The 22,463-nt window shown below is 45.4% G+C and overlaps 7 protein-coding genes across 7 annotated transcripts; 4 read left to right on the forward strand and 3 right to left on the reverse strand.

Moving 5' to 3' along the window:
• Positions 1-40: 40 nt before the first annotated feature.
• On the forward strand, positions 41-3,788 carry JR316_0007167 (Ribosome assembly protein 1; the record flags this gene model as incomplete). Its single annotated transcript, XM_047892910.1, has 12 exons — positions 41-275; positions 331-470; positions 529-1,109; positions 1,160-2,015; positions 2,066-2,230; positions 2,281-2,377; positions 2,425-2,818; positions 2,873-3,075; positions 3,128-3,256; positions 3,307-3,444; positions 3,497-3,548; positions 3,599-3,788. 12 exons carry the CDS (start codon positions 41-43, stop codon positions 3,786-3,788), a joined length of 3,180 nt encoding a protein of 1,059 aa, XP_047748192.1.
• Positions 3,789-3,978: 190 nt separating this feature from the next.
• JR316_0007168 (Cell division control protein 25) lies at positions 3,979-8,426 on the reverse strand (the record flags this gene model as incomplete). Its single annotated transcript, XM_047892911.1, has 10 exons — positions 3,979-4,286; positions 4,345-4,561; positions 4,618-4,707; positions 4,767-5,018; positions 5,072-5,225; positions 5,279-5,444; positions 5,499-5,714; positions 5,763-6,500; positions 6,559-7,807; positions 7,863-8,426. 10 exons carry the CDS (start codon positions 8,424-8,426, stop codon positions 3,979-3,981), a joined length of 3,954 nt encoding a protein of 1,317 aa, XP_047748193.1.
• A 751-nt stretch (positions 8,427-9,177) lies between these two features.
• On the reverse strand, positions 9,178-13,438 carry JR316_0007169 (Cell division control protein 25; the record flags this gene model as incomplete). The annotated part of the gene is made up of 11 exons (XM_047892912.1): positions 9,178-9,488; positions 9,545-9,761; positions 9,809-9,898; positions 9,949-10,197; positions 10,258-10,405; positions 10,458-10,623; positions 10,681-10,896; positions 10,947-11,654; positions 11,725-12,850; positions 12,900-13,347; positions 13,410-13,438. The coding sequence occupies 11 exons, from the start codon at positions 13,436-13,438 to the stop codon at positions 9,178-9,180; spliced, it is 3,708 nt and encodes a 1,235-aa protein (XP_047748194.1).
• Positions 13,439-13,857: 419 nt separating this feature from the next.
• JR316_0007170 (uncharacterized protein) lies at positions 13,858-15,013 on the forward strand (the record flags this gene model as incomplete). The annotated part of the gene is made up of 6 exons (XM_047892913.1): positions 13,858-14,090; positions 14,183-14,306; positions 14,354-14,427; positions 14,469-14,602; positions 14,654-14,877; positions 14,933-15,013. 6 exons carry the CDS (start codon positions 13,858-13,860, stop codon positions 15,011-15,013), a joined length of 870 nt encoding a protein of 289 aa, XP_047748195.1.
• A 448-nt stretch (positions 15,014-15,461) lies between these two features.
• Positions 15,462-15,819, forward strand: JR316_0007171 (DASH complex subunit DAD1; the record flags this gene model as incomplete). The annotated part of the gene is made up of 2 exons (XM_047892914.1): positions 15,462-15,533; positions 15,595-15,819. The coding sequence occupies 2 exons, from the start codon at positions 15,462-15,464 to the stop codon at positions 15,817-15,819; spliced, it is 297 nt and encodes a 98-aa protein (XP_047748196.1).
• Positions 15,820-15,929: 110 nt separating this feature from the next.
• Positions 15,930-19,997, reverse strand: JR316_0007172 (Protein kinase C-like; the record flags this gene model as incomplete). The annotated part of the gene is made up of 14 exons (XM_047892915.1): positions 15,930-15,953; positions 16,001-16,120; positions 16,174-16,314; positions 16,371-16,559; positions 16,609-16,747; positions 16,795-17,034; positions 17,085-17,419; positions 17,478-18,119; positions 18,170-18,441; positions 18,497-19,096; positions 19,150-19,681; positions 19,749-19,784; positions 19,829-19,856; positions 19,927-19,997. The coding sequence occupies 14 exons, from the start codon at positions 19,995-19,997 to the stop codon at positions 15,930-15,932; spliced, it is 3,369 nt and encodes a 1,122-aa protein (XP_047748197.1).
• A 395-nt stretch (positions 19,998-20,392) lies between these two features.
• Positions 20,393-22,261, forward strand: JR316_0007173 (uncharacterized protein; the record flags this gene model as incomplete). Its single annotated transcript, XM_047892916.1, has 3 exons — positions 20,393-20,679; positions 20,728-20,761; positions 21,203-22,261. 3 exons carry the CDS (start codon positions 20,393-20,395, stop codon positions 22,259-22,261), a joined length of 1,380 nt encoding a protein of 459 aa, XP_047748198.1.
• Positions 22,262-22,463: the final 202 nt, after the last annotated feature.

Genomic DNA, 22,463 nt, shown 5'->3' on the forward strand with positions numbered 1-22,463 from the left:
TTTACGCGAAATCTTATCAATCCCGACGTCGACCAACAAAATGGAGGTTCCCGATGCTGCCAATGTTCGTATAATTACCACTCTTGGACACGTTGATCATGGCAAGACTACACTTATGGACGCCTTGCTCGCCGCGAACAACATCATTTCTCCACGAATGGCGGGTAAGATGAGGTATCTGGACAGTCGAGAAGATGAGCAAGAACGTGGAATCACTATGGAAAGCAGTGCGGTCTCGCTCAAATTTCAGGTTATGGAAAGGTCTACAGATGGCGGTGCGTACATCTTCGCATAGAAAACTTATTATGCTATTGATGGTAAACTGTCCAGGTATAAAACCCCGAACGTACGTGGTCAATATGATTGACACACCCGGACATGTCGACTTTTCCAGTGAAGTATCTACCGCCTCGAGGTTATGCGATGGAGCACTCGTCTTGGTTGACGTGGTGGAGGGAGTTTGTACGCAAGTCAGTGTGTTCTAGATTATACTTCAATTGGTTATGCTGAGCAACCCATTGTTTGTAGACTGTTGCCGTCCTTAGGCAGGCATGGCACGATCGCCTGCGCCCAATCCTTGTAATAAACAAGTTCGATCGGCTCATTACAGAGCTGAAGTTGTCGCCTATAGAGGCATACCATCACCTTGCTCGATTAATCGAACAGGTCAACGTCGTTATGGGCAATTTCTTTGCATCCGAGAGGATGGAAGACGACCAACGGTGGCATGAAGAACGGGAGAGACGCCTGGCGGAGAAGAAGGACGCAATTGCTGACGAAGCCGATGCAACTGTCAACGATACTGAAGAATTCCAAGAAAAAGATGATGAAGACATTTATTTCGCCCCGGAGAAAGGCAACGTAATTTTTGCTTCTGCTCTTGATGGATGGGGATTTCGTGTGGGCAAATTTGCCCAGTTGTATGCTAAGAAGCTAGGCATCAAGGAGGCCAATTTACGTAGAGTCCTATGGGGCGACTTTTTCCTTGACCCAAAAACCAAACGAGTTATCAGCTATAAACACCTTCGAGGAAGAGCCCTCAAACCTCTTTTTGTCCAGTTTGTGCTTGACAATATCTGGGCTATCTATGATGCGGTCGTGGTGAACCCGTTCGTTCAATCCCTTTGTGTCATGAATATCTTTCTAACAGACATATTAGCAATCCAGATAAGGTTGCAAAAATTGTGACTACCCTCGAACTCAAAATTCCACCTCGCGATCTTAAATCCAAGGATACACGACACTTACTCTCCCTCATTTGCACCCAGTGGCTCTCCCTGTCGACATGCATCATCCAAGCTGCCATTGACATCGTTCCTACTCCACCAGTAGCTCAAGCCACCAGAATACCCAAAATGCTATATCCTTATCTATACGAGGCCACACTTCAACCCAGAAATAAATTGGAAGAAGATCTTTTTACATCAAAATCGGGATCCAAAGCTTGTGTTGTCGCGTATGTCAGCAAAATGTTTGCGGTATCTTCTAAAGATTTGCCAGAGAACAAGAAGAAGCCTTTGACTGCGGAAGAAATGAGAGAAAGAGCAAGAGAAGCAAGGGCAGCACGATCAGCGGAAGCAAAGGAGGAACAAAAGCCTACTCCTCAGGAAAATATTCCTATTTCAGAAGCCAAACAACTGGAGGTGGAAGAAGACTCCAAGAAAACCGATGGCGAGGTCGTACTTGGTTTTGCACGATTGTACTCCGGTACAATCCGTGTAGATACTTCTGTATATGCTCTACTTCCAAAGTATAACACAGAGCTGGCGCCGACACATCCCAACAACGTTAGATACCTACTCACTGCAAAAGTTGAAAGTTTATATGTTATGATGGGTCGCGAGCTTGTGCCTGTGACCGAGGTACATGCTGGAAATATCTTCGCCATCAAAGGGCTTGAATCCAAAGTATGGAGAAGCGCCACCTTATGTAGCCCGGACGACGCTGGAATAGTAGATGGACGGGCATCGGAAGACAAGGACTGCTTGATTAATTTAGGGGCAGTCAACAGATCGGTAAACATTCGTTTTTCCAATTCTTTAATGTACCCTAAGTTTCGTTCCAGGCTGCACCCATCGTTCGCGTTGCATTGGAGCCAGAGAGGCCTGCTGATATGCCGAAACTTATCAATGGGCTCAAGCTTCTCAGTCAGTCAGATCCATGCGTCGAAACTTTCCAACAACAAACGGGAGAACATGTTATATTAACCGCTGGAGAGTTGCACCTTGAGGTAAATCCAATCTTAGTTTTCAGAAACAACCACTCAAAATCTACTTATAGCGCTGCTTAAAAGATCTCCGTGAAAGATTTGCCAAGGTAGAAATTCAAGCCTCTAAACCTATAGTTCCCTTTCGTGAAACTGCAGTAAAGGCGTCTGGTAAGTATATACCTTAGATGAATATGTGCTAGACCTTACGTTTGCAGATATGGCACCTACAAAGACACCTAATGCGCCGCGTGGGACCATCCGCGGTACAAGTTCACAAAAAGTTGTTTCTTTTACCATCAGAGCAAGCCCACTTCCACCTACCATCATGGATTTCATCCTTGAAAACTTGACGACGTGGAAGACCCTCCAGCATGACAGGAAAGTTAAGCAAGGACAGTCTGTAGACGAGGAAGATGCCGGTGATAACTACGGGGATGTGATTCGGAAGCCTACAGTCACACCTGAACAATTCTGGGACGCCTTTGACCAAAAGTGTAAAGAGGTCGGAGGTGAATGGTCGGATGCAGCAGACAAGACGTGGGCGTTTGGTCCTCAAAAGGCGGGTGCATGCTTGTTGCTTGATGCCAGAAAGCCGAAGCCTTACAGCTCGTCAGTCTCTTTATCTTATTCAACTTTCACAGCATACTAATCATGCGCTAATAGGCTGAGAGTTCGTATGCAAAAACAAATCATTGATGAAGACGGCGCTGAGATTGAGAGAGTGATCCGAGATTTCGATAATCACATTGAAACTGGTTTTCAACTTGCTACCTTTCAAGGACCACTGTGCGCAGAACCCGTAGAAGGCATGGCGTACTTCGTTGAACAGGTAGAAGTCGATACAGAGTCGTTAGAAAAAGAATTGGGCAAGTATAATGACTGGCTTTCTCCTCTATTTCTCTTATTGACATAAAACAGAACAAAACCGAATGTCTCAAGTAACTGGATCTTTGATATCGGCCGTAAGAGATGCTTGTCGGAATGGCTTGCTAGACTGGTCTCCTAGATTGATGCTTGCGATGTATACCTGCGAGATACAAGCACCTAGTGAGTATGAACCAGTAGGGTCAATATATATGCTCATCGGACCTGCTCAGCCGACGCTCTTGGAAAAGTATATGCGGTCGTTGCTAAACGACGTGGACGCATTACGGCGGAGGAAATGAAAGAAGGGACATCCTTTTTCAATGTAACCGCGCTTTTGCCTGTTGTGGAGAGTTTTGGGTTCGCGGATGGTAGGTTGCGATCTGATTCTACTTGTTTGTCCCTTTGATACAACTTTACCAGATATCCGGACCAAAACATCGGGAGCAGCGAGCCCACAACTAATCTTTAGCGGGTACGTGCTTAACGATAGCATGCTTACCAACTCCCTCACCTTTTTGCAAGATATGAATTGCTAGATTTAGACCCATTCTGGGTACCAACGACAGAAGAAGAACTGGAAGATCTTGGAGAAAAGGCTGACCGTTCCAACATCGCGAAGGGATATATGGATGCCGTACGTGATCGTAAAGGCATGTTCGTTGACAGGAAGATCGTAGAGTTTGCGGAGAAGCAGAGAACTCTCAAACGATGATAATGTCAGTTTGCGGATTTGCGGATTATATTATAACATGATAACATGGGCAAATTTAGAGAAGAAATATAAAGAGCAAAACAAGTAAAGGTAAGCCGATCCCCTGAAAAATCCGGTAAGTAAGACGAAGACAAGTATAGCCTGTACTTGTAGGTAATGTAATAATACAACATTATAGAAAATGTCCCCACTACAGGAAACCACTTTCCTGTAGCAATCTGGCCATTTTTTCGTCTTCTCGTTCCCTTGGCTCTCGTTCAAGAGAAAGAGCCCAGAAGCGATCACTTGATGCACGAGTGTCTTGGAACTGGTTCAACGAGTCGTTGATGAAGGACAATACAGGAGGCAAGGATTGGAAGTTGAAAGGTTGCGCCTGCCAGCGCTTGATGTCATTGATGACTTCTGAGGCCTTTTGTCGCTTGCGGAAATTGACCAAACCTCCTGGTAGGTTATCCGGATTACCATCCTGGATAAATTGTAGGGTGGAGAGAAAGACACCTGGATATAGGATCGGGTAAGAACATTTCAAATATCCTTCAAAAAGTTATAAACACACCAATGAAAGGAACACATGGTGGCGTCACTGATGCCATTAGAGATCTATACTTGGTGAAATTTTTATTACTGTCGATGGTCATTTCACATGCACCAAACTGAGACATGAACCGTTGATTGACTTGTTCCCAAGTTCGCTTTAGTCGGCGAATAGGGGGAGTGTTAAGACCGGAAGTTATTGCAATCATGGTGGAGAAATTGTTCAAGGTTCGACAACGCTGTAAAAATTTGTTTAGAACGTAGATAAGGGTAACTTGCAACGATGAAAGCGTACATCTGCGACAGCAATCAGATGCTTGATGACTTGAGCACGTCGACGAGAGTCTTCTTTGGTCAAAATTGACTCAGCGACCCAGTCAGCAATCTAAATTGCAACACCTTATTAAATAAACGAAAGCAAGACGTCGCATATCTTCAACCCACCCTATTACTGGTTTGGATAACAGTGGTAATATTGTCGATATTTTCTGTTTTCTGCTCGCGTGAACGCTGGAGGCATTCCATCGGTTTAATTTTCTGGTAAAGTTGGCTCTCCATGATAGTTAGCTGGCGGGCCAGTTCTAGAGGGTCGATATCGAGTAGTTTAAGTTTCTTGCTGGACTTTGGAGCGATAGCGGGGGGTGGAGGGCCGGGGTTAGTGTTGACAAGTTGTTTAGCTTCTCCTCCCTGCGTTTGCTTAAGAATGAAGTCAGTAATGTTATGCAACAAAAATGTAGTGGTGGACTGACAATCCGCTCAATTTGGATTAGTAGATGCTTTGCAGCTGCAAACCTCGAGACTTCGTCCGTAGAGATGAATTCTTTCATTCGATCAAGAATATACATATCTTCCTTCTCCAAGACGCCATCGTCGACGACCATAGACTTCATGGTGTTAATGACACTATAAACAGTTGAGCTGGTATATCTGATAGGGCAATAGAAGCATACACTTACCGCATTTGAATGACATGTTGCTTCAATTTTGTCCATTCCTCTTTCTCTGATTGAGTAAGGTTATCAGGAGGTTGGATTCTGAAACGGGCAACCAGTAGGTCGAACAGTTCGTCCAATGTTGTGAACGATTTGTAAGTCATGAGGAATGCTTTGCTGAAGGTCGTGTCTACAACAACGAGTGAGTGGGTGAGCAGAAGACAGGTAGCAGAATTTAGCCTACCAGCCTGTTCATGAGCAGTTAAACGCTCGACAAGTGCAGGTACAGTGCCACCACGCACAGAGCCATCGGCTTCAATGATAATGTCCGATGGTGAATAATTGGGCCGCAGATACCAAGGTTGGAGATCGGCTGCAACTTTGTCCGCATATTCATCTCCAAGAAGCTTCTTAAGCTTGTTGGTACCCGAGGGCCGGGAAGTAGGCTTCGTCGATGGCACTTTTTCAACGTAAGTTGAAGTACATCTGGTAATAATGTATGACATACCTTCATCTTCATATAGACCCATGTCATTATCAGCATAGCTGTCACGCATCTCGGTAGGAGATTGTGTCACAAGTGTGTTGTCCAAAGAGATTTCTGAATCCCGTGTGAGAACAGTGTCATTAGAGTTTGCCAGAGTTCGGTAAGAATCATAAGAAGATTCGGCAGTTGATTTCTGAGACCGTATACCTGGTCGGTTAAAAGCCAATTCCATGTCAACAACATCTTCGTTTTCGGAATGATAAGAGTCAATGCCTGATTTCTGTGAAGGATCATCAAAATGGTCGTTAATTACACTGAGTCGAGACATTCGCCAATCGATGGAGCCATTGTAATCGCCTTGAGACAACTCAGCCTGCTGTTGTCCTACAGAGAGCAGACCGTCGAAGACGCTTTTAATAACCCCGAGGTTACTACCCAAAGAGGATGACAGACGGTGCAAAAGATCGTACGCCTCCACTTGGTCGGGACTATGTGAACTCTTCTCTCCATCGTGGAGTGTTTGCGCAGCCAAAAGGAGTGTAGAGCTATCGTCGTAAATTGCCTGTGTTACTGTTTCCAAAGTACGAACCAGACCCCTCGCGCGTTCTACTGTTTCGGAATATTGATCGTGCACAGCTAGGTCACCAGATTGGCGGATACCGTCGATATCAACATGTCGCGCAACGTGAATATCAGCCACCACGTTTAGAAAACTAGAAATGTGGGTGATGAATTCTTGCACTCTCGCTTGCACTTGAACTTGAAAAGAAAGTAAATATACAGGTATGTGTAAAGCAAATTGCTGAAGAAAACGAACCTGAAGTATTTGTTGACAGTCGGAGAGCTTGGTTTAAGGCATCGTTTCTCTCCTGCAACCTCTCCAGCGATGTTGCTATTTCAAGTTTTGCTTCAGATCCTAGAACCTTTTTTGGCATTCCAGTCTCGCTCGTAGAAGCGACATATCCAAACCCCTTCCAGGACCCCGCAGATCCACCACCAACAAGGCCAAGACCAATATTAGCGGTTGAAAATACACCCTGAAGCCGTTTGATATGTGTGCTCCCAGATTTGGACTGGTGTTCGTTTCGTTGCACTTCTAATACGAACGAAAGCACGGCTCGCTCCAGCTCTTCGGAGTCAGTTTCGATGCGAGTGAGTGTGTCTGTTAGCACAGAGCCAGAATCATATTGCATGGCACGAGCACTTAAAACAAGTCTCGAAAGGGTCGCAGTAACTTTACGCTGAGCAGGTTTGAGAGGGGCCTGAGAATTAGTTCTATCGTCGCGGTTCTTCCCATGGGTAGCATCTTGTGATAGTTGAATAGAGGGTGAAGTGGAAATGTATAGCAAGTTTCGAACGGCAAGCACAACACTGTATATCAGCATATCCATTTTCCCGTCATCCTCCGGCCGGCGGCCTGAACCAGTGGCTTGAACATTGTCTACCACAGCCTGGATTGCACCTTTTGCGATCTCAGAAAGTTCTGTGACAAAAGTCGGGGGTGGAGGCTCCAAAGCCTGCTGAACTGCTTTAGCTATCCGTTCTGCTGAAGTCAACTCCATGACTGCTGACTGATTGGGTTCGGTACGGGTGGTCGGGGATGCGATAGGGCGAGATTTACCATTACTTTGACGCGCTCGGGAATTTTGGAGATGATCAAAAGGTTCCACGTCGGAGTCGTCAGAGTATACACTGAGACGCGAAGTATCGGGTTGACGCGAGGTGCTGGAGGGCATAGTGGATATAGAACGGGTACTAGAGCCCATGCCTTCTGGCGTTGTCCATTGCACTCGTCCGTCAAGTTTGTTCACATAATAATGTGAAAAGCCGTCATCCGCGAGTTTCTTCACCCAGGCATCTGGTGATCCGTTTAGTCTATGACCGTCTTCTCCTCCCGAAGAAATTTCGGCAGAGTCGGTGGGGCCGAATGCCAGTCCAGCAGATGTACCTGAGCGAGAAGACGTTTGTGATGTAAGCCCAGCTAGGTCGCCGTCTGATACTTCGTCTTCTGTTTCTTGAGGAAGATCTCGAGACCGCTGGCCTGTCTGAGTATTCACATAATATATCTGTGACAGCGTCAGAACACGCACACCGATTCGTAAATTCATGAAGTTGACTGACCTGGTTGCCTGCGGTAACCTCTGGTACCCAAAAGTCGCTCTGCTGAGTACCATTTGCAGCGGGAGCTTTATGAACCGAGATAGGATTCCGGTATGATGCTTCGTTGTCGGGCCATTGCTCCTCTGCCCGAGGTTCTGAACTCGCATGAGAGACCCCGTTTGTAGATTTGGGTTGTGCTGTCAACGCTTGTGTTTCAGCAGCTGCGCTTTCGGCTTGAGAGAAAGCTAGCTCCGCTTCTTCGTCTGATATGATAGTCACATAATTGGAAGGAAACCAGCCTCGCTCTTCTCCAAGCAAACCATCCCACCATCCCGAGGGTTGTTGCGTCAAAACCTCAATGATATCATCTGTTCGAAACGAGAGAGCAGATGCGTCCTGCGCCTCATAGTCATAGAGAGCCCTACAGAACAATGTGGTGTAAGGTTCGTCGACGGCTTGCTGTTCCTCCTGTTGCGTTGCTTGTACTTGGTTGCTAGATGCTGAAGGTGATGTATTTGAAGCAGCGGCTGTCTTGTGAGAGTCAGAAAAGGAGTGAGAATACAGTGCAGGCGTTACACCGTCCATCAAAGAAGTGTAGCAATGGGCTGAGGTATGTCAAAGACTCAGGAAAGAGATAGTCAGGTCACCGAACGGGAAAGGTACAGATTATGTAACATTGTGTGTCTCCCCTAACGAAGAAGGACCAGTCACTTCTCAGCCTTGGCGGAAATCGCAACCGCTACCAAGGCATCCGTATACACAGTCGCTAATGCATTTATTTGGGGTTCCAATTCCGAATCTTACTTTAAATAACATTACAGTAATAGTGCAACTACCGGATGAGAACATGAATCTGTCAATTTGAAACTGGTTCCCGAACCAATTCAAGCTCTCAGTCTCTGTAATATTAATTAGCGATAATTTCCCGAATCATGAAATCGACATCAACGTCTAGTGTACTTGGAAGCAAGTATTTGAGCGAGTCTGAAGTTTTCTCATCAGCAAAGAGTAGACAATTTTTTATATCTCGTAAAAATCCTCACATCAGAGCTATCAGGACAGCAGTCGAATCCAATTCACGTTACGGGCGCCACTTAAATTTAGGTCATTGTGGCTGACACGGAAAAGGGCACGCTTATGAAAATTTCCCTCCAGAACTTCCAAGTTTCAAAAACTTTCCCCAATACAATATTAGTTCCTTGCTTGGAATATCATATTAATGTAGAAAACTGTAAATACACCACAAATACATTAGCAAGTATCGATATGCATACCCATCCAGCAGCGATCCCAAGTTTCCAAAATCAAAGAATGATTGTGAGATCCTAAACCTTTTCTAGAACCCGCTTTCTTGCAGCAATCTTGCAAACTTCTCCGAATCATCCTTTTCCCTAGGTTCCCGTATCAAGGAAAGTTCCCAGAAATGATCGCTCAGCGACCGAGATCCCCCACTAAATTTGCTAAGGGATTCCTTAATGTACGAGATCACAGAAGGAAGGGGCTGTAGATTGAAAGATTGTGTTTGCCAGCGCCTGATATCAATGATCACCTCTGAAGCCTTTTGGAACTTTCGAAAGTTGATCATATCGCCAGACAGCTTGTCCGGATTACCATCTTGAATGAATTGGAGTGTTGAAAGAGAGACACCTGCAAAGATAGCATGAATATTCCTGCGCAGTCAAATAGCTTGAGGCATTTTTTACCTAGGAAAGGAACGTAAGGAGGGGTCACGGAGGCCATGAGCGTCCTATATCGTCCAAAGTTCTTGAAGCTATCGACGGTAACCTCACAAGCCGTGAACTGAGCCATGTAACGCTGACTGATTTGGTCCCATGTCTTTTTGAGCCGTCGTATGGGCGGGGTATTGAGACCCGAGATAATGGCACCCATTGTTGAAAAATTCTTCAGAAGACGGCATCGCTACCGACAGATGAGCGAAAACGTAATGTAAGATAAAAATGACGTACATCTGCGACAGAGATAAGATATTTGACTACTTGGGCACGTCGACGAGGGTCTTCCTTGCTCAGTATACAATCAACTATCCATTCAGCAATCTTCATAATATTTCAGATTCAACTCCAAATCGAAAGAAAAAGAGACACACTCGATTGCTCATCTGGATGACAGCGGCAATGTCATCATCGTGTTCATTTTTTTGCATACGCGCACGCTGCAGACCCTCAATTGGCTTAATTTTTTGATATGATTCGCTCTCGATGATCGTAAATTGGCGGGCAAGCTCCAAAGGATCAATATCGAGCAACTTAGGCTGCTTTGCTGACTTCGGGATGATTGGCGGTGGGGGTGGCTCTTGATTCGTGTTGATTAACGTTTTAGCATCTCCCATTGCCTTCTGAAAAGAAAAAAAATATGAGTCGTATGCCTTGTCCTGAAAGAAATAAATCGAACTAACCGTCCGTTCTATCTGAACTAGCAAATTTTTGGCCGCAGCATATGTCGAAACTTCATCAGATGAAACAAACCCTTTCATCTTGTCAAGGATATACATATCCTCTGGGTCGAGCATACCATCCACCATGGTCTTCATGGTGTTGATGACTCTGTTCAGAAGGGTTAGATTGCGATGGATGGGTTTGCAACATCTCTGCTTACCGTGTTCTAACCACATGTTGCTTTAATTTTGTCCACTCTTCTCTTTCAGCTGGACTTAAGCCTTCGGGTTGCTGCAAATGAAAACGAGCAACAAGAAGATCGAACAGCTCATCCAAAGTAGTAAAAGATTTATAGGTGACAAGGAAAGCTTGGGTGAAAGTGGTGTCTGTCACAGTGAGTTGGTCAAAGTATCAAAAAGTGGCACTGTGATAAAAAAACATACCAGCTTGATCATGAGCTGTCAAACGTTCGACAAGGGCAGGTAATGTCCCACCACGTACAGAGTTGTCGGCATCGATGATAATATCTGAATCCTTATAGTCTGCTCTCAAGTACCAAGGTCGGCGGCCAGCGGCCACTTTGTCAGCATATTCAATTCCTAATATTTGTTCTAACTTTGGTACATTGGTCGAACCAGAAGGACGCGGAGGGGGTTTGACTACCACAGGATAAGAAAAACCAGTATTATCCAGAACAATGACGACTTACCACTGGGTGCAATAGATTCTGTATCATCATCGTCTTCGAAGCCCTTCGGAGAGAAATTGGATTGTGGAGCCTTATTCGAATTAGATGGCATATCTGGTGGTGAATCCTCTGGGGATGACCCTCCGGGTGGTGAAGGAGGATATAGCTCTGGATATAAACTGTTCCGCTGATTCGATTGCTGTAAGGCAAGCTCGATATCAACAAGCTCCTCGTTGTATGAAGTATGGCCGTCTTCTGTCCCAAGATGTATTTTAATGGCACTTATACCGGAAAAACGCCAATCAATGGATTCTTTGTAGTCGCCCTTTACAGCCTCCGCCTGTTCGTAGCCCAATGAAAGCAAGTTTCCAAAAATTCGTTTCACGTGAGAAAGATTGTTGGCGAGAGAGATTGTAAGACCTTTCAACGTTTCATAGGAATCTTCTCGTTCGCTAGAAAAAGCATTGCGAACACCTTCGTGGAGATTCTGCGTTGTTAAAAGCAGAGATGCACTATCGTCATAAATCGCTTGTACCACGGCTTCCATACTCCGCACCAGAAGTCTGGCATCATTGACCATGCGAGTGTATTCGTTGTTCAAAGAAGCGTCGCTGCTTTGTCGTACACCGTCAATGTCAACATGCCTTGCGACATAAACATCAGCGATAAAAGTCAGAAAAGTTGAGGTGTATGTAACCAATTCCTGCACTGCTGAACTGACTCGGTCGACTAAGATACATATATCAGATAAAATCTTTGAAATCGAGAGAAAACTCGCCTGAGTCGACATTAGTCAAACGGATTGCTTCCTGAAGGGAGATAATTCTCCTTTGTAATCGATCCACCGACAGATCAATTTCGAGAATGACATCAGCATCTAGGACTTTCTGCGGTACACCATTCCTAACATCACGGAAATGGTAGCCAAAACCTTTCCATGATGCAGCTGAACCTGCCCCCACAAGGCCTAGTCCGGTATTATTTGCAGCAAAATACCCTTGTATACGCTTTATATTCTTGTTCGCCCCCAGTGTTTGTCCATGTATTCGTTGCGCTTCGAAAACAAACGAATTAACATCCCTTTGCAATTCTTCTGCATCGGATTCGATACGGGTGAGTGTTTCTGAGAGTGGAGAACCAGAATTGTAAACCAATGCACGGGCACTGAGAACAAGCCTAGACAGAATGGCAGTCACTTTCCTTTGAGGGGATTTAAGTGCTGCGGTTGATGGTTGGGTGACAGAAAATCCCCTGGGATGTGGGAGATCAGCTACAAAATGGATGGGGGAAGCTGCAGCAAGATAAAGCAAATTCTGGACAGCAAGAACAACGCTGCAAATTAATTTGTCCATTTTCTTGTCATCAACAGGCTTACGAGAAAGCCCGCTTGACTTAACGTTTCCTACAACATTTTGTATCGCAATCCTTACTGCAAATGCAAGGTCGGTGATAATATTGGGAGATGGGGATTGAGGCTCCAAGGCTTGCTCCAGTATCCTAGCATTCCTTTCATCGGAAGTCAGTTGGGCGATGGAAATTTTAGACATTGAGTTGGCCTGGACTTGGGGCAAAAATTGAGGGATGTCTGGATCAGACACAACTGCCGGTCGTTCTCTTGGTGGAAAAAGATGATCGCTTCGTGAAGTATCGGAGTCAGCAGAAGATACTTTTCCGTCTGTTGTTTGAGAGGAGCGAGGAGGACTAGACGTCAATGCATTCGCTGCTTTACTATCATCGGACGTTTGCTCCATTCCACCAGTCGACATGGCATTATTATAGGTTCCCAGACCAAGATCTTCACTGTTGCCTGACCGTGTAGCCTTCTGAGGTTTCAGTGCAGAAAAGCTATCATCGGATGTTTCGTTGTCTGATTCTCGTGGAAGGTCCCGAGAACGTTGTCCAGTTTTTATATTCACATAAAAGATCTGCTATGTATTAGGTGTTTATTCTGTATAAAGAATGTAACGACATTACCTGGCGGCCATCAGGAGTCACCTCTGGGATCCAGAAATCGCTTTGGTGGCTGGAGGTGCTGTTGTCCATGTCTTGATGAGGCGCGTTGAGACGTCCATCACTGAGAGTTGATGACTGAGAGGGTGGAAATACAATTGTAGGGACATCTTGTATGACCGGTTCGAGTGCACCCGAAAACACCCTTTCAACCTCCTCATCTGTCATAACTTCAGTATAATTCGACGGGAACCATCCTCTCTCTCCGTTTAGTAGACCATCCCACCAGCCGGACGGCAGCTGGGTCAAAACCTCGATGATGTCACCCGTTTGGAAAGAGAGTGCTGAAGGAACGTCCGCCGTATAGTCATACTTTGCTCGACAAAACATTATGTCTGGTTGAGCGTTGTCGAACTGAAGGTGTCCATTCGGATTCTGAGTCACAGACTCGACAATCGTGTTTGCAGAGGGACTAAAGGGATAATTTGTTTGGTTTCTTTGCGAGACTCAACGATGTATGCATAAGATACATACCTCATACGAGTTGGGGCCACTGTAGCCATTTTGGCTTCTGTGGAGGAGCAATAAGAAGGAGAAAAGGGCCACGATTCAGATCAACTGGAAAACTCACATGTGCACAGCCAGGGATTGTATCTGCCAATCTATCTCACCAGGTGTCATCCAGCACTGATTCAGCATCGCACAGGCAGAGTAACTTTCTCCGCCCATCAGGGTTCTCTGATATCTGTGTTGTTCTGTTCTGATCCCATGAACGTCCGTCATATTACATAAACACTATAACCTCCGAAATTCTCTCAGGGCTAACTGTGTGGAGAAGCACTCTTGACTTCCTCAGAACTACTCGTATTGAGCGACGAGTCTGCCATGCATAGAGAAATGGAACGCCCTCCAAGATCGCGCTCAAGGTCACCAAGGAGACGAAGTGACGTTGATATTGATACACACAGAACTGCTGCGACGGATGCCAGAAAGTCCACACGTCGTTCACGGTCGCGCTCATGTTCTAGACAACCAAGGGATACCAGGAGTAGAAGTCGGAGTCCTGCTAGGAAAAGGCGACGTCGCCATTCACGTTCAGTTTCTTATTCAAGGTCGAGGTCAAGGGAGCGACGACGAAGACTTCCGTCCAGGTCTCGATCTCATTCAAGGGACCGAAAAGAAAACAGGCGATCATCGAGGTCGCGCTCTCGTTCGGTAGAAAGGACAGAGAAACGTCGAACATCTAGGTCTAGATCTCATTCGAGAGATCGGAAAGGAAAGCGAAGGAGGAGTAAATCCATTTCTAGTTCATCCGACTCAGAGGAGGACAAATATCATCGTAAGAGAGAGAAAAGAAAGGACGGAAAGCGCTCGAAGAGCAAAGAACGCAAGAGAGATAAAAAACGTGAAAAGAAGGAACGCAAAGAGAAGGTGTGTATCCTTTAACTTTTCTCGACGCTTCGCGCGACTGAACACAGGTCAAGGGAAAGAAAAAGAAAGACAAAGGAAGTGTGCCTCACTGGGGCAAATATGGGATTATATCTGATATCGAGTGAGTCTATTGGTTCAATTTGTGACGCTCTTGGCTTACAGAAGCTTTAGCATTTTTACGAAAGGCCAGGAATTTCATACCTGGCTAGTGGAGGAACGGAAGACAAATCCCGAAACAATATCCAAAGAACAACAGAAGAAAGAGTTCTCGCGGTTTGTGGAGGACTATAACACAGGTAATCACTCTTCACATAAACACCACATATCTTCTCATGTGTTTGTTGCAGCCACTTTACCCCATGAAAAATATTACAACATGGAAGCTTACGAGAGGAGAATGTCGGCATTGAGGCAAGGAGAGTATCTCCCGCCAACTGACGATATTTACGACTTCAATGCCGATCTGAAAGCTGTTAGCAGCTCACACAAGAAGAAACTGACAGAGCAAGAATCATATATGAGCAAAGAACAGCTCCAAGAGCTACGGAGAGTTCAGCAGGAGCGGAGTGAGGTATGATTCAAATTTTGTCCTCCAGCCTGACATTCGTTTGATTTTGGTCTTGTAGGTCGGTAGAATGAAACTTTTGGGTATGGATGTGAAGCAAAACTTCGGAGTTCGGATGGATGGTACAATGTTCGATGGATAGTTGCCTGCACCTACAAATTTATAGTGAACAGAGCCGAACGTGTCTTTAAATCCCGTCGTACAGTGTATTCAAATCAACGTTAACCTGGATATGTCCCCGGTAACATCTTCATGCAGCAATGAAATGTTATGCAGTAAAAAACTGAATATTCTGACCAGTCAGAGTGTCTTGAACATGCAGTTAGTTAGTAGTTGCAACGCAAAAGAAGTATTTAAGATGACGTCGATTAGTACTCAGCGCCAGCATTTAAACATACCCGCCCAAGGCAGGTAACTTATTCACGTGACTGTGTTGAACACTGCTTTGACATCCAGGTTGGTATTCAATCCGACTTTTGACTTGAATCTATGAAGGTCTCTTCTTACAAAACTTGATAACTTGTCATTATTGGTCTCTATCAAGTTCATTTCAATCGGGCTTCAATTACACTCGTGGCGTATGCTTTGCCATGTCTCAACAAGATGAAGAACAAAGCTTCTTCGAAAGGGAGCGCGATAGGTTATCGCGAGAGATCACAAGCGTAAGAACCAACTATTGCCCATTACTTTAGTAATCCATGTAATTTAGGCCCTTCTTTTTAGGGCTTCGAAGAGTTGCTTTCTTCCACAAATGCATTGAATCGCAAGCTGGAGGAAGTTCTAGGAATGACCAAAGAATACGATACAATCGCTGCACTTTGGCATAGTTTCTACCAACTCATGCGCAACTCTGGACAGGATGAAGAAGTGGAAGAAGAACTGCCTGGACTTCCCGGTACTGGCAGTCATGTTGTAGCAGTCAAACAGAGCACTAGCAAGAATGATTAGTTCGTGGTCTCTAGCACGTTTGATCGATTTAAGGAACAAAACAAATATTCAATTGTACATGAATTGGAACAAGTAAACTACTACAGCAGCAAATATCCACATGGGTCCGTTCAATTATCAGCCCAGGCAGCAACCTGTCATATAATGAGCATCTTGGATTTTGTGTAAATTTTAGACATACCCATGAGAAACCATTGAATTCTGCCTGATCGCGAGACGACAGTTGGCCGTGTACTGGGGTCAGAGTAGGTTGCTCGCGCGTGAACTCTTCGTCGAAATTGCTGGTATCGGCACTGCCGTTCTGTTGGAGATATATATTGAGTCAACAATGTAACCAGAGGAAAATTCACATACAATTGTGGGGAAATATGGGGGAGGAATTCGTTTATTTAATACGTCGTCAAAATTGACGTCCTTGAAGAATGGCTGTCGTTTGATCTCTTCTGCGTCTTCCTTCCCTGATCCAAGACGTCGAGCAGGGTCACGAGTTAACAACTAGAGAAATACAGTAAATTTCTTCTCAAATCAAAAGATATCAGCAATGAGCCCACCTTCTGCAATATGGAAACAGCATCCCGAGGCATTGTTATAGGGTAAAGGGGTTCGTCTTCCAAGATAGCGTCGAATATTTCATCCTCATCATCTCCACGGAAAGGGGATTGCCCCAGAAGCATCTCATAAGTCAAAACACCGAAAGCCCACCAATCAACGGCCCGTCCATAACGTTGCTCGAGAAGGATCTGGAAAAGTATGCTTAGAACAAGTTTCTGTGCAACTTGTTGAACAAACCTCAGGTGCCATAAATTCTGGAGTACCGCAGAAGGTGCTCGTCGTCTGTCCATACCACATTTCTTCCTTGCATAGACCATAATCACCGACTTTGACATGGCCATCCAATGTAAGCAAAATGTTATCAAGCTTTAGATCACTGCGCTACAATGAGATACAAAGGAATCGTGGCAGAAAAATGCTTACCGATAAATGATGCCATTGGCGTGAAAATATTCCAAAGCCAAAAGGACCTCTGAGGCATAGAATTTTGCTTGTCGCAGAGAAAACTGTTTTCGCTGAATATGCAACATAAGATCACCCCCACTAACATACTCCATAACAAAGTAAACTCGAGTTTCCGTCTGGAAACAAGAATGTAGTCCAAGCAGGAATGGATGACGTTCCCTAGCAGCAACAAGGAAAACACGCTTTTCCGAACGAGTGCTAAATATAATGAGTGGTATGTAGAAAGAGTGAAAAACATAGATAGGCACCTTTCTACTTCATCATTGTCAATGATGAATTCCTTTTTCAAGACTTTGATCGCATATAGACCATTGGTCTTCTTTTCTTCAGCCAACATGACCTTACCAAAGTTTCCTTTTCCAAGAACAGCCAAGAAATTGAAATCATCGAGTCCAACCTTCCTTTTACGGGACGCCTGCCGTGCTGGAATCTGCTGTTGCATTATACGCTGGGATTGTGGAACTGGGGCAGAACCTGGGCGGTCCATTGGTCTTCCCTGTGGTGTTGGAGGTAATGCACCCTTCATTGCTTGAGGAGAACCTTGCTGCTGCTGTTGTAACTGTTGCTGTTGCATTCGTGGAGACTAAAAAGTGTCAATGAGATGAGGAATGAAAAGATCATATACGTCGCTGTAAACTAACTGGATATCCCCCCGACCCGTAATTCGGGTCTACCTGTAGAGGAGGGCCAACATCGTATTGATTTGGTGGACGATTCAGCATAGGATCTTGAGGGTATGCGGGTGGTATTGGAACTCTAGCACCCGGAGGCGGTCTGGCAGGTTGTCCGTAAGGCTGTAAGACCTGTTGTTGTTGTTGTGGCGGTGATGACGGTTGATACATTCGTGGATCTTGGGGCTGGTATCTATCAGGAGGTGTTGCTGAAATTGGTCTACCGTAAGGGTCAATAGGCGGGGGACCGACTTCAGGACCGCCTAATTTCAAGCGATCCATTGTGGAGTCCAGTGAAGGTGATGCAGTGTGAGCGGGCTCGTTATATTGTCTGCCAGCTGGTCTACTTGTTTGTGCTTTACTGCGTTGTTGGTTTATGTCTTTCCAATTTTTCAAAAGTTCGTTGGCCGTCTCCATTGACATACCACAAAAGTCAGGTACAAGGTGAGCACAGTTAGCATGGCAGGTAATATCGCACTCGGAACATTTTCGAGAATTCTTACGTCCAAGAGGCAACATATAACCACAGTGACAGCACCAGTTGGCACCAATGTTGGTAAGGGGTTCGAAACGATGTGGTATACGATGGTTGATCTTTTCTTCATCGCCTTCCTAAAGGTAATTTGAATAAACGTTATGCACAAGCGTCGAATGCCGCTTACCCCAGTGCCCGACCTTGATATACACTTGGTGACAACTTTTTCATAACACTTTTTATGACAAGTATATCGGCAGTCTTCGCATTGATACCCAAGAGCATTGAGTAGGAAATCGTTGCAGAATGCGCAAAGCATGAGTTGGTAAAATTGCCTCTGCACAAATTTGTGCCCGTTCATTTCGTGTACTTCTCCCTTGCGCTTCCTTACAGCGCCTTGTCGGCCCAGACCACCCAAGCCTGCGCCATCTAACGGTCTCTTTCGTACGTTCTCCTTGACTATTTGCGTTATAGGTCAGTCTACCTGTGAACAAAATTCTTGATCTTCTCCTACCGAAGTTGAGATGCAGAGCAATTGCACCAGCTGGTTCAACAGCAAACCATGCATCAATCCCATCGGATCCTTGACCAGAAAATCCGGAACTAGGATTACTTCCAGCAGCATTGGCGCCGTACCCGAGCGGAGAATTCATGTCTCCATGTTGTGGGTGTATAGACATTCCAGCTGGATTGTCTCCCGGCATCGCGCCAGCAGTGACCCAGCCGCCTTGTCCGTCCATGCCTGCCTTCTGTCGCCTTAGGGCATCGACAAGGTCGGTGACTCTAATCCATAATAGGCCGATGGGTATTGCGTGAGGCTCGCTAACTTGTTTATCGTAAATGACGATTTCAACTTCATTTGCCTTGTCCACAGAGATTTCAAATTCTTCATTCCATCGGTCGGTGCGCGAAGGATGCGACTTTGCCAGTTGCGTCCCTTCAACTTTTATCGAAACATGGGTTTCCGTGACCTTCGAAGCTGAACGGGAACGCGACGCAGCGATAACAGGAGCGTGATCCAACTCCCGGGCACCCTTGACTGTGACATATAGTGTCCCAGAGAGAGGTTTAGAACGTAGTTTATCCTTCCGTTCACCATCATTACCAGTACCATCTAGGTTTAAAACATAAATATATTCGTAAACCCGATTAGGGGAACAGACGCACCGTTTTCATCGTCTTCTACAACATCATCCAAGATATGCAAATTCTTATATCGCTTAAGCGCCGATTCTAGAAGATGTATCTTCTTGTCACTTTCAAATCGCTTACTTTCCGCATCGGCTTTTGATTTCTTGTCCCCGTCGGCTTGATAGAGCTTTGCCATTTTGTCGATGCCCTTTTTATACTGCATTTCGACCTGGTGCTTGAACTCCAGCTGGTGCAGCATTTTGGATATCTTCTTTGGGGTAAATGGTGTGTCCGCCTTGATCAAATCTAAGTTGGTATATTGCTTTCCCTTGGGTGGAACTGCTGGATCATCCCGCTGAGCGAGTTGAGCTTTCCGTGCTTGTAGCTCGCGGAGGGTATCTTCGAAGTACGCTAGAGAGCGCTCTGCATCCCTGATCTTAATTTCATTTTTCCTCAGAACATCCTGGTTTGAGGTGGCCTGGCGTATGAGTTGGGTCGCCTCCAGAATCTTTCGTTCCGTCTGAATATGCTTCCATGTCTCCGCGATCTTCTGGTCAATCTCTTGACTCTGAAACGAGCAAAACAAGAAAATTATTGAGCATCTAAAGAGATCAGAGAAACTGATAAATGCTTACCATGATGGATGTAGGTCTGCGGAGCGACCGCCTGAGCTAGAGGTCGATGATGAGGGGCAAGAGATAAAGGTGAATCCGACTGTGGCTGAGCTGTTTGGCCCAAAGGGGCTGTGATTAGTGTGATCGAAGAATGTTATTATTATTTTTGCGGTCCATGCTAAGTCCCCATCCGGCCAACGCGGCCATTCCTTGCAACTTGTCCGGCTTGGCCACTACAGACGCATATACTCGCTCAGTTATGCCCACCATCGCGTTTAAGTCTACAATCCGGTCGTCTTCCGACCATTGTACCCTCACTTTGGTCATCCGTCACTGCCTTGTCATTGGACACCCTTCAGACTTTATGCATTGCATGAAGCTGTCACTTCCCGATATTGTCGATGTCCTTTTGGCCTCACAACTGTTGATCACAATCTCTGGAATGTTGAACGGTGTTAGAATCTCTCCTGGTATACTTGTGGACTCTTGCATAGCCCGTCACCTTTTGGATTATCTGCGCTTGGTATTTTTGCCTTTGAATACATAATCCACTCCCCAACGAGTTTTAACGTGTTGAGCTCCTCTCAGAATGCACACGAACTGGGAATAATTGCTGTGTCCGACTCTTATATCTCCGAAGATACTGGCCTGTTAACCTGTACAATATGCACCTGTCCAGCCACCTTGACGATGATGCTAAATGGTCCATTGCTTCCTTAGTTTCCTGCACTGGCGCTCGTCCATTTCCGTCGACAAATGATGCCCTGTCTGTTACATTGGTCGGTTTCGACCTCGACTATATCTGGAAAATTCGAAATAATGTTCCCGCAGAGAAAACGGGTTTTCAAGCTGCCGCCAAATTAAACCCGTTCTCTCGCAGTGTACTTTCATTGCCCTATCTGACTGCCGTAAATAGCGTCATTGAAAGATTTGTCGTTTTCCAGCTTGTCAAGTATGTTGTTTAATTTTACATCAAAATTTTCGTTTTAACATCCTTCAGACGCTACCCCCTAATTTTTGGCCCTTGGTGTCAGGTACCCCTGACGACAGAGTATTGATGCATGAAATCTGACATATCCAGCAACTTGATGTAGAAAGCCGCTTTTTTACATCAATATCTCATTCGATTACCCGTATTAAAACACGCTCTTTGAATCCGGAGTTTCAACGCATATGTGATAAGTTATTCAAGGCAAATTCTCAAACAACTCTGTTGGACAAAAAATATTCATTTATGCATCATAGCTTTGCAAACGGCAGTCAGGCGTATCATCGTCGTTTGCGGCTGCTGCTTTGTTTGATTTCATTGGGGATATAGGAGAACCAGAGGCGCAAATAAATTTGTCCCCTGATATGCAAAGAGACTACATTGTAGCCGGTATGGAAAGGTTTTATCGTTTAGGGTTAAAACGACCGTTGTTTAAGGTTTAAACCATTCTATGATTGTCCAAAATCTAATTAACTTAATATCTCAGGGTACATCAACTATTTGCATCCCAGAAGACGTGGGAGACGCGGTTCTGCTTGAACATGAAGTTGACGACAAAAATGAGATCGACTTTGTCTCCTCGTTAAGCTCTTCTGGGATTCTGGAATCGTACTCTGAGCAATACAATTTCGACTCGGACGGGGGGTATTCATATCGAGAATCTATGCACCAGAAATCTAGCGAGCACACATGGCCTCACTTTGAATTTGCTTTGGCGCCGCCCGTTTTCTCCTCAGAGGAGAAACGCATGAATGAAGATGGGATCGAAGACGACAGGCATCTCAATTCTAGGACTGAAGATAATGATAATGACTCTGAGCTCCGAGATCGTCTAGGGTCGCAATACACTTTTAGGTGGTATAAAAACTATGCTACCTCGGCGGAACTTGATCTTGGAGACGCCGACATTTCTAGCAGTTATTGTGACTGGTCAGGCGATGATGAAGATGAAGTCGAAGGCTCTCAGGAGAAGCTTAATTTTGCATCCATGGGAATACCACTTGCTTCCAATACCGATAATTTGCAGCCGCATAATTTGCCTAGGTCAAGATTGGCTAGAATTGACGAGATCCGCCTGGACCATGTATGTCTTGTGTCCAGAGGCCACCAAGGATCCCGCGCTTGGTTATCACAAATCCAAAAGGAAGACGCGAATGCAAATCACGGAAATTGCTTGTTTGCCGACGTGGATGTGGACATGGAACAGTTTGCTTGTGGGGCCAACTTCGACACAAAGGCGAAAGACAACGGGAAGAGTGTTGAAGCCCGCTCTGCAGCCCTGCACCTGGATTACGATTTTGGTCCGAACTACATACCCCTCGATTACGAGGGGAGCCCCCCTCATGCGGTTGCTTTATCTCTAGGGAAGAATAACAGTACCATAACACTGGGGAGTCAGGAGCGCGTGCCCACCACTATCTCACTCTCAGCGGAAAGCGACTCTTCTTTTAGCACCCAGCAGGAATTGGTGGATCGCACTTGTGAGCAAGAAGGGTTCCGCAAAGCTCCAAGTGACAATGGATTTTTTGCTATTGAGTTCGACTAGCTCGCTCCACGTTGGTTACTTATGCAATACATTTTGCGCTCCCGGATCTAGAGCTAAGATCAAGCTAAGATGGCAAATAAATAATATTGAGCCGAGCGGGGAAAGTCGGAAGATTAAACGGCATCTCGGCTTACAAGGCAATGAGTTTGATTCCGTTGCGGAGCAACTGCGGGGAATCAAAGTTGGTCACAATCTAAGTATT

The sequence above is a fragment of the Psilocybe cubensis genome, chromosome 6, assembly GCF_017499595.1.
Source record: "Psilocybe cubensis strain MGC-MH-2018 chromosome 6, whole genome shotgun sequence".
Taxonomy (NCBI): Eukaryota; Fungi; Basidiomycota; class Agaricomycetes; order Agaricales; family Agrocybaceae; genus Psilocybe; species Psilocybe cubensis.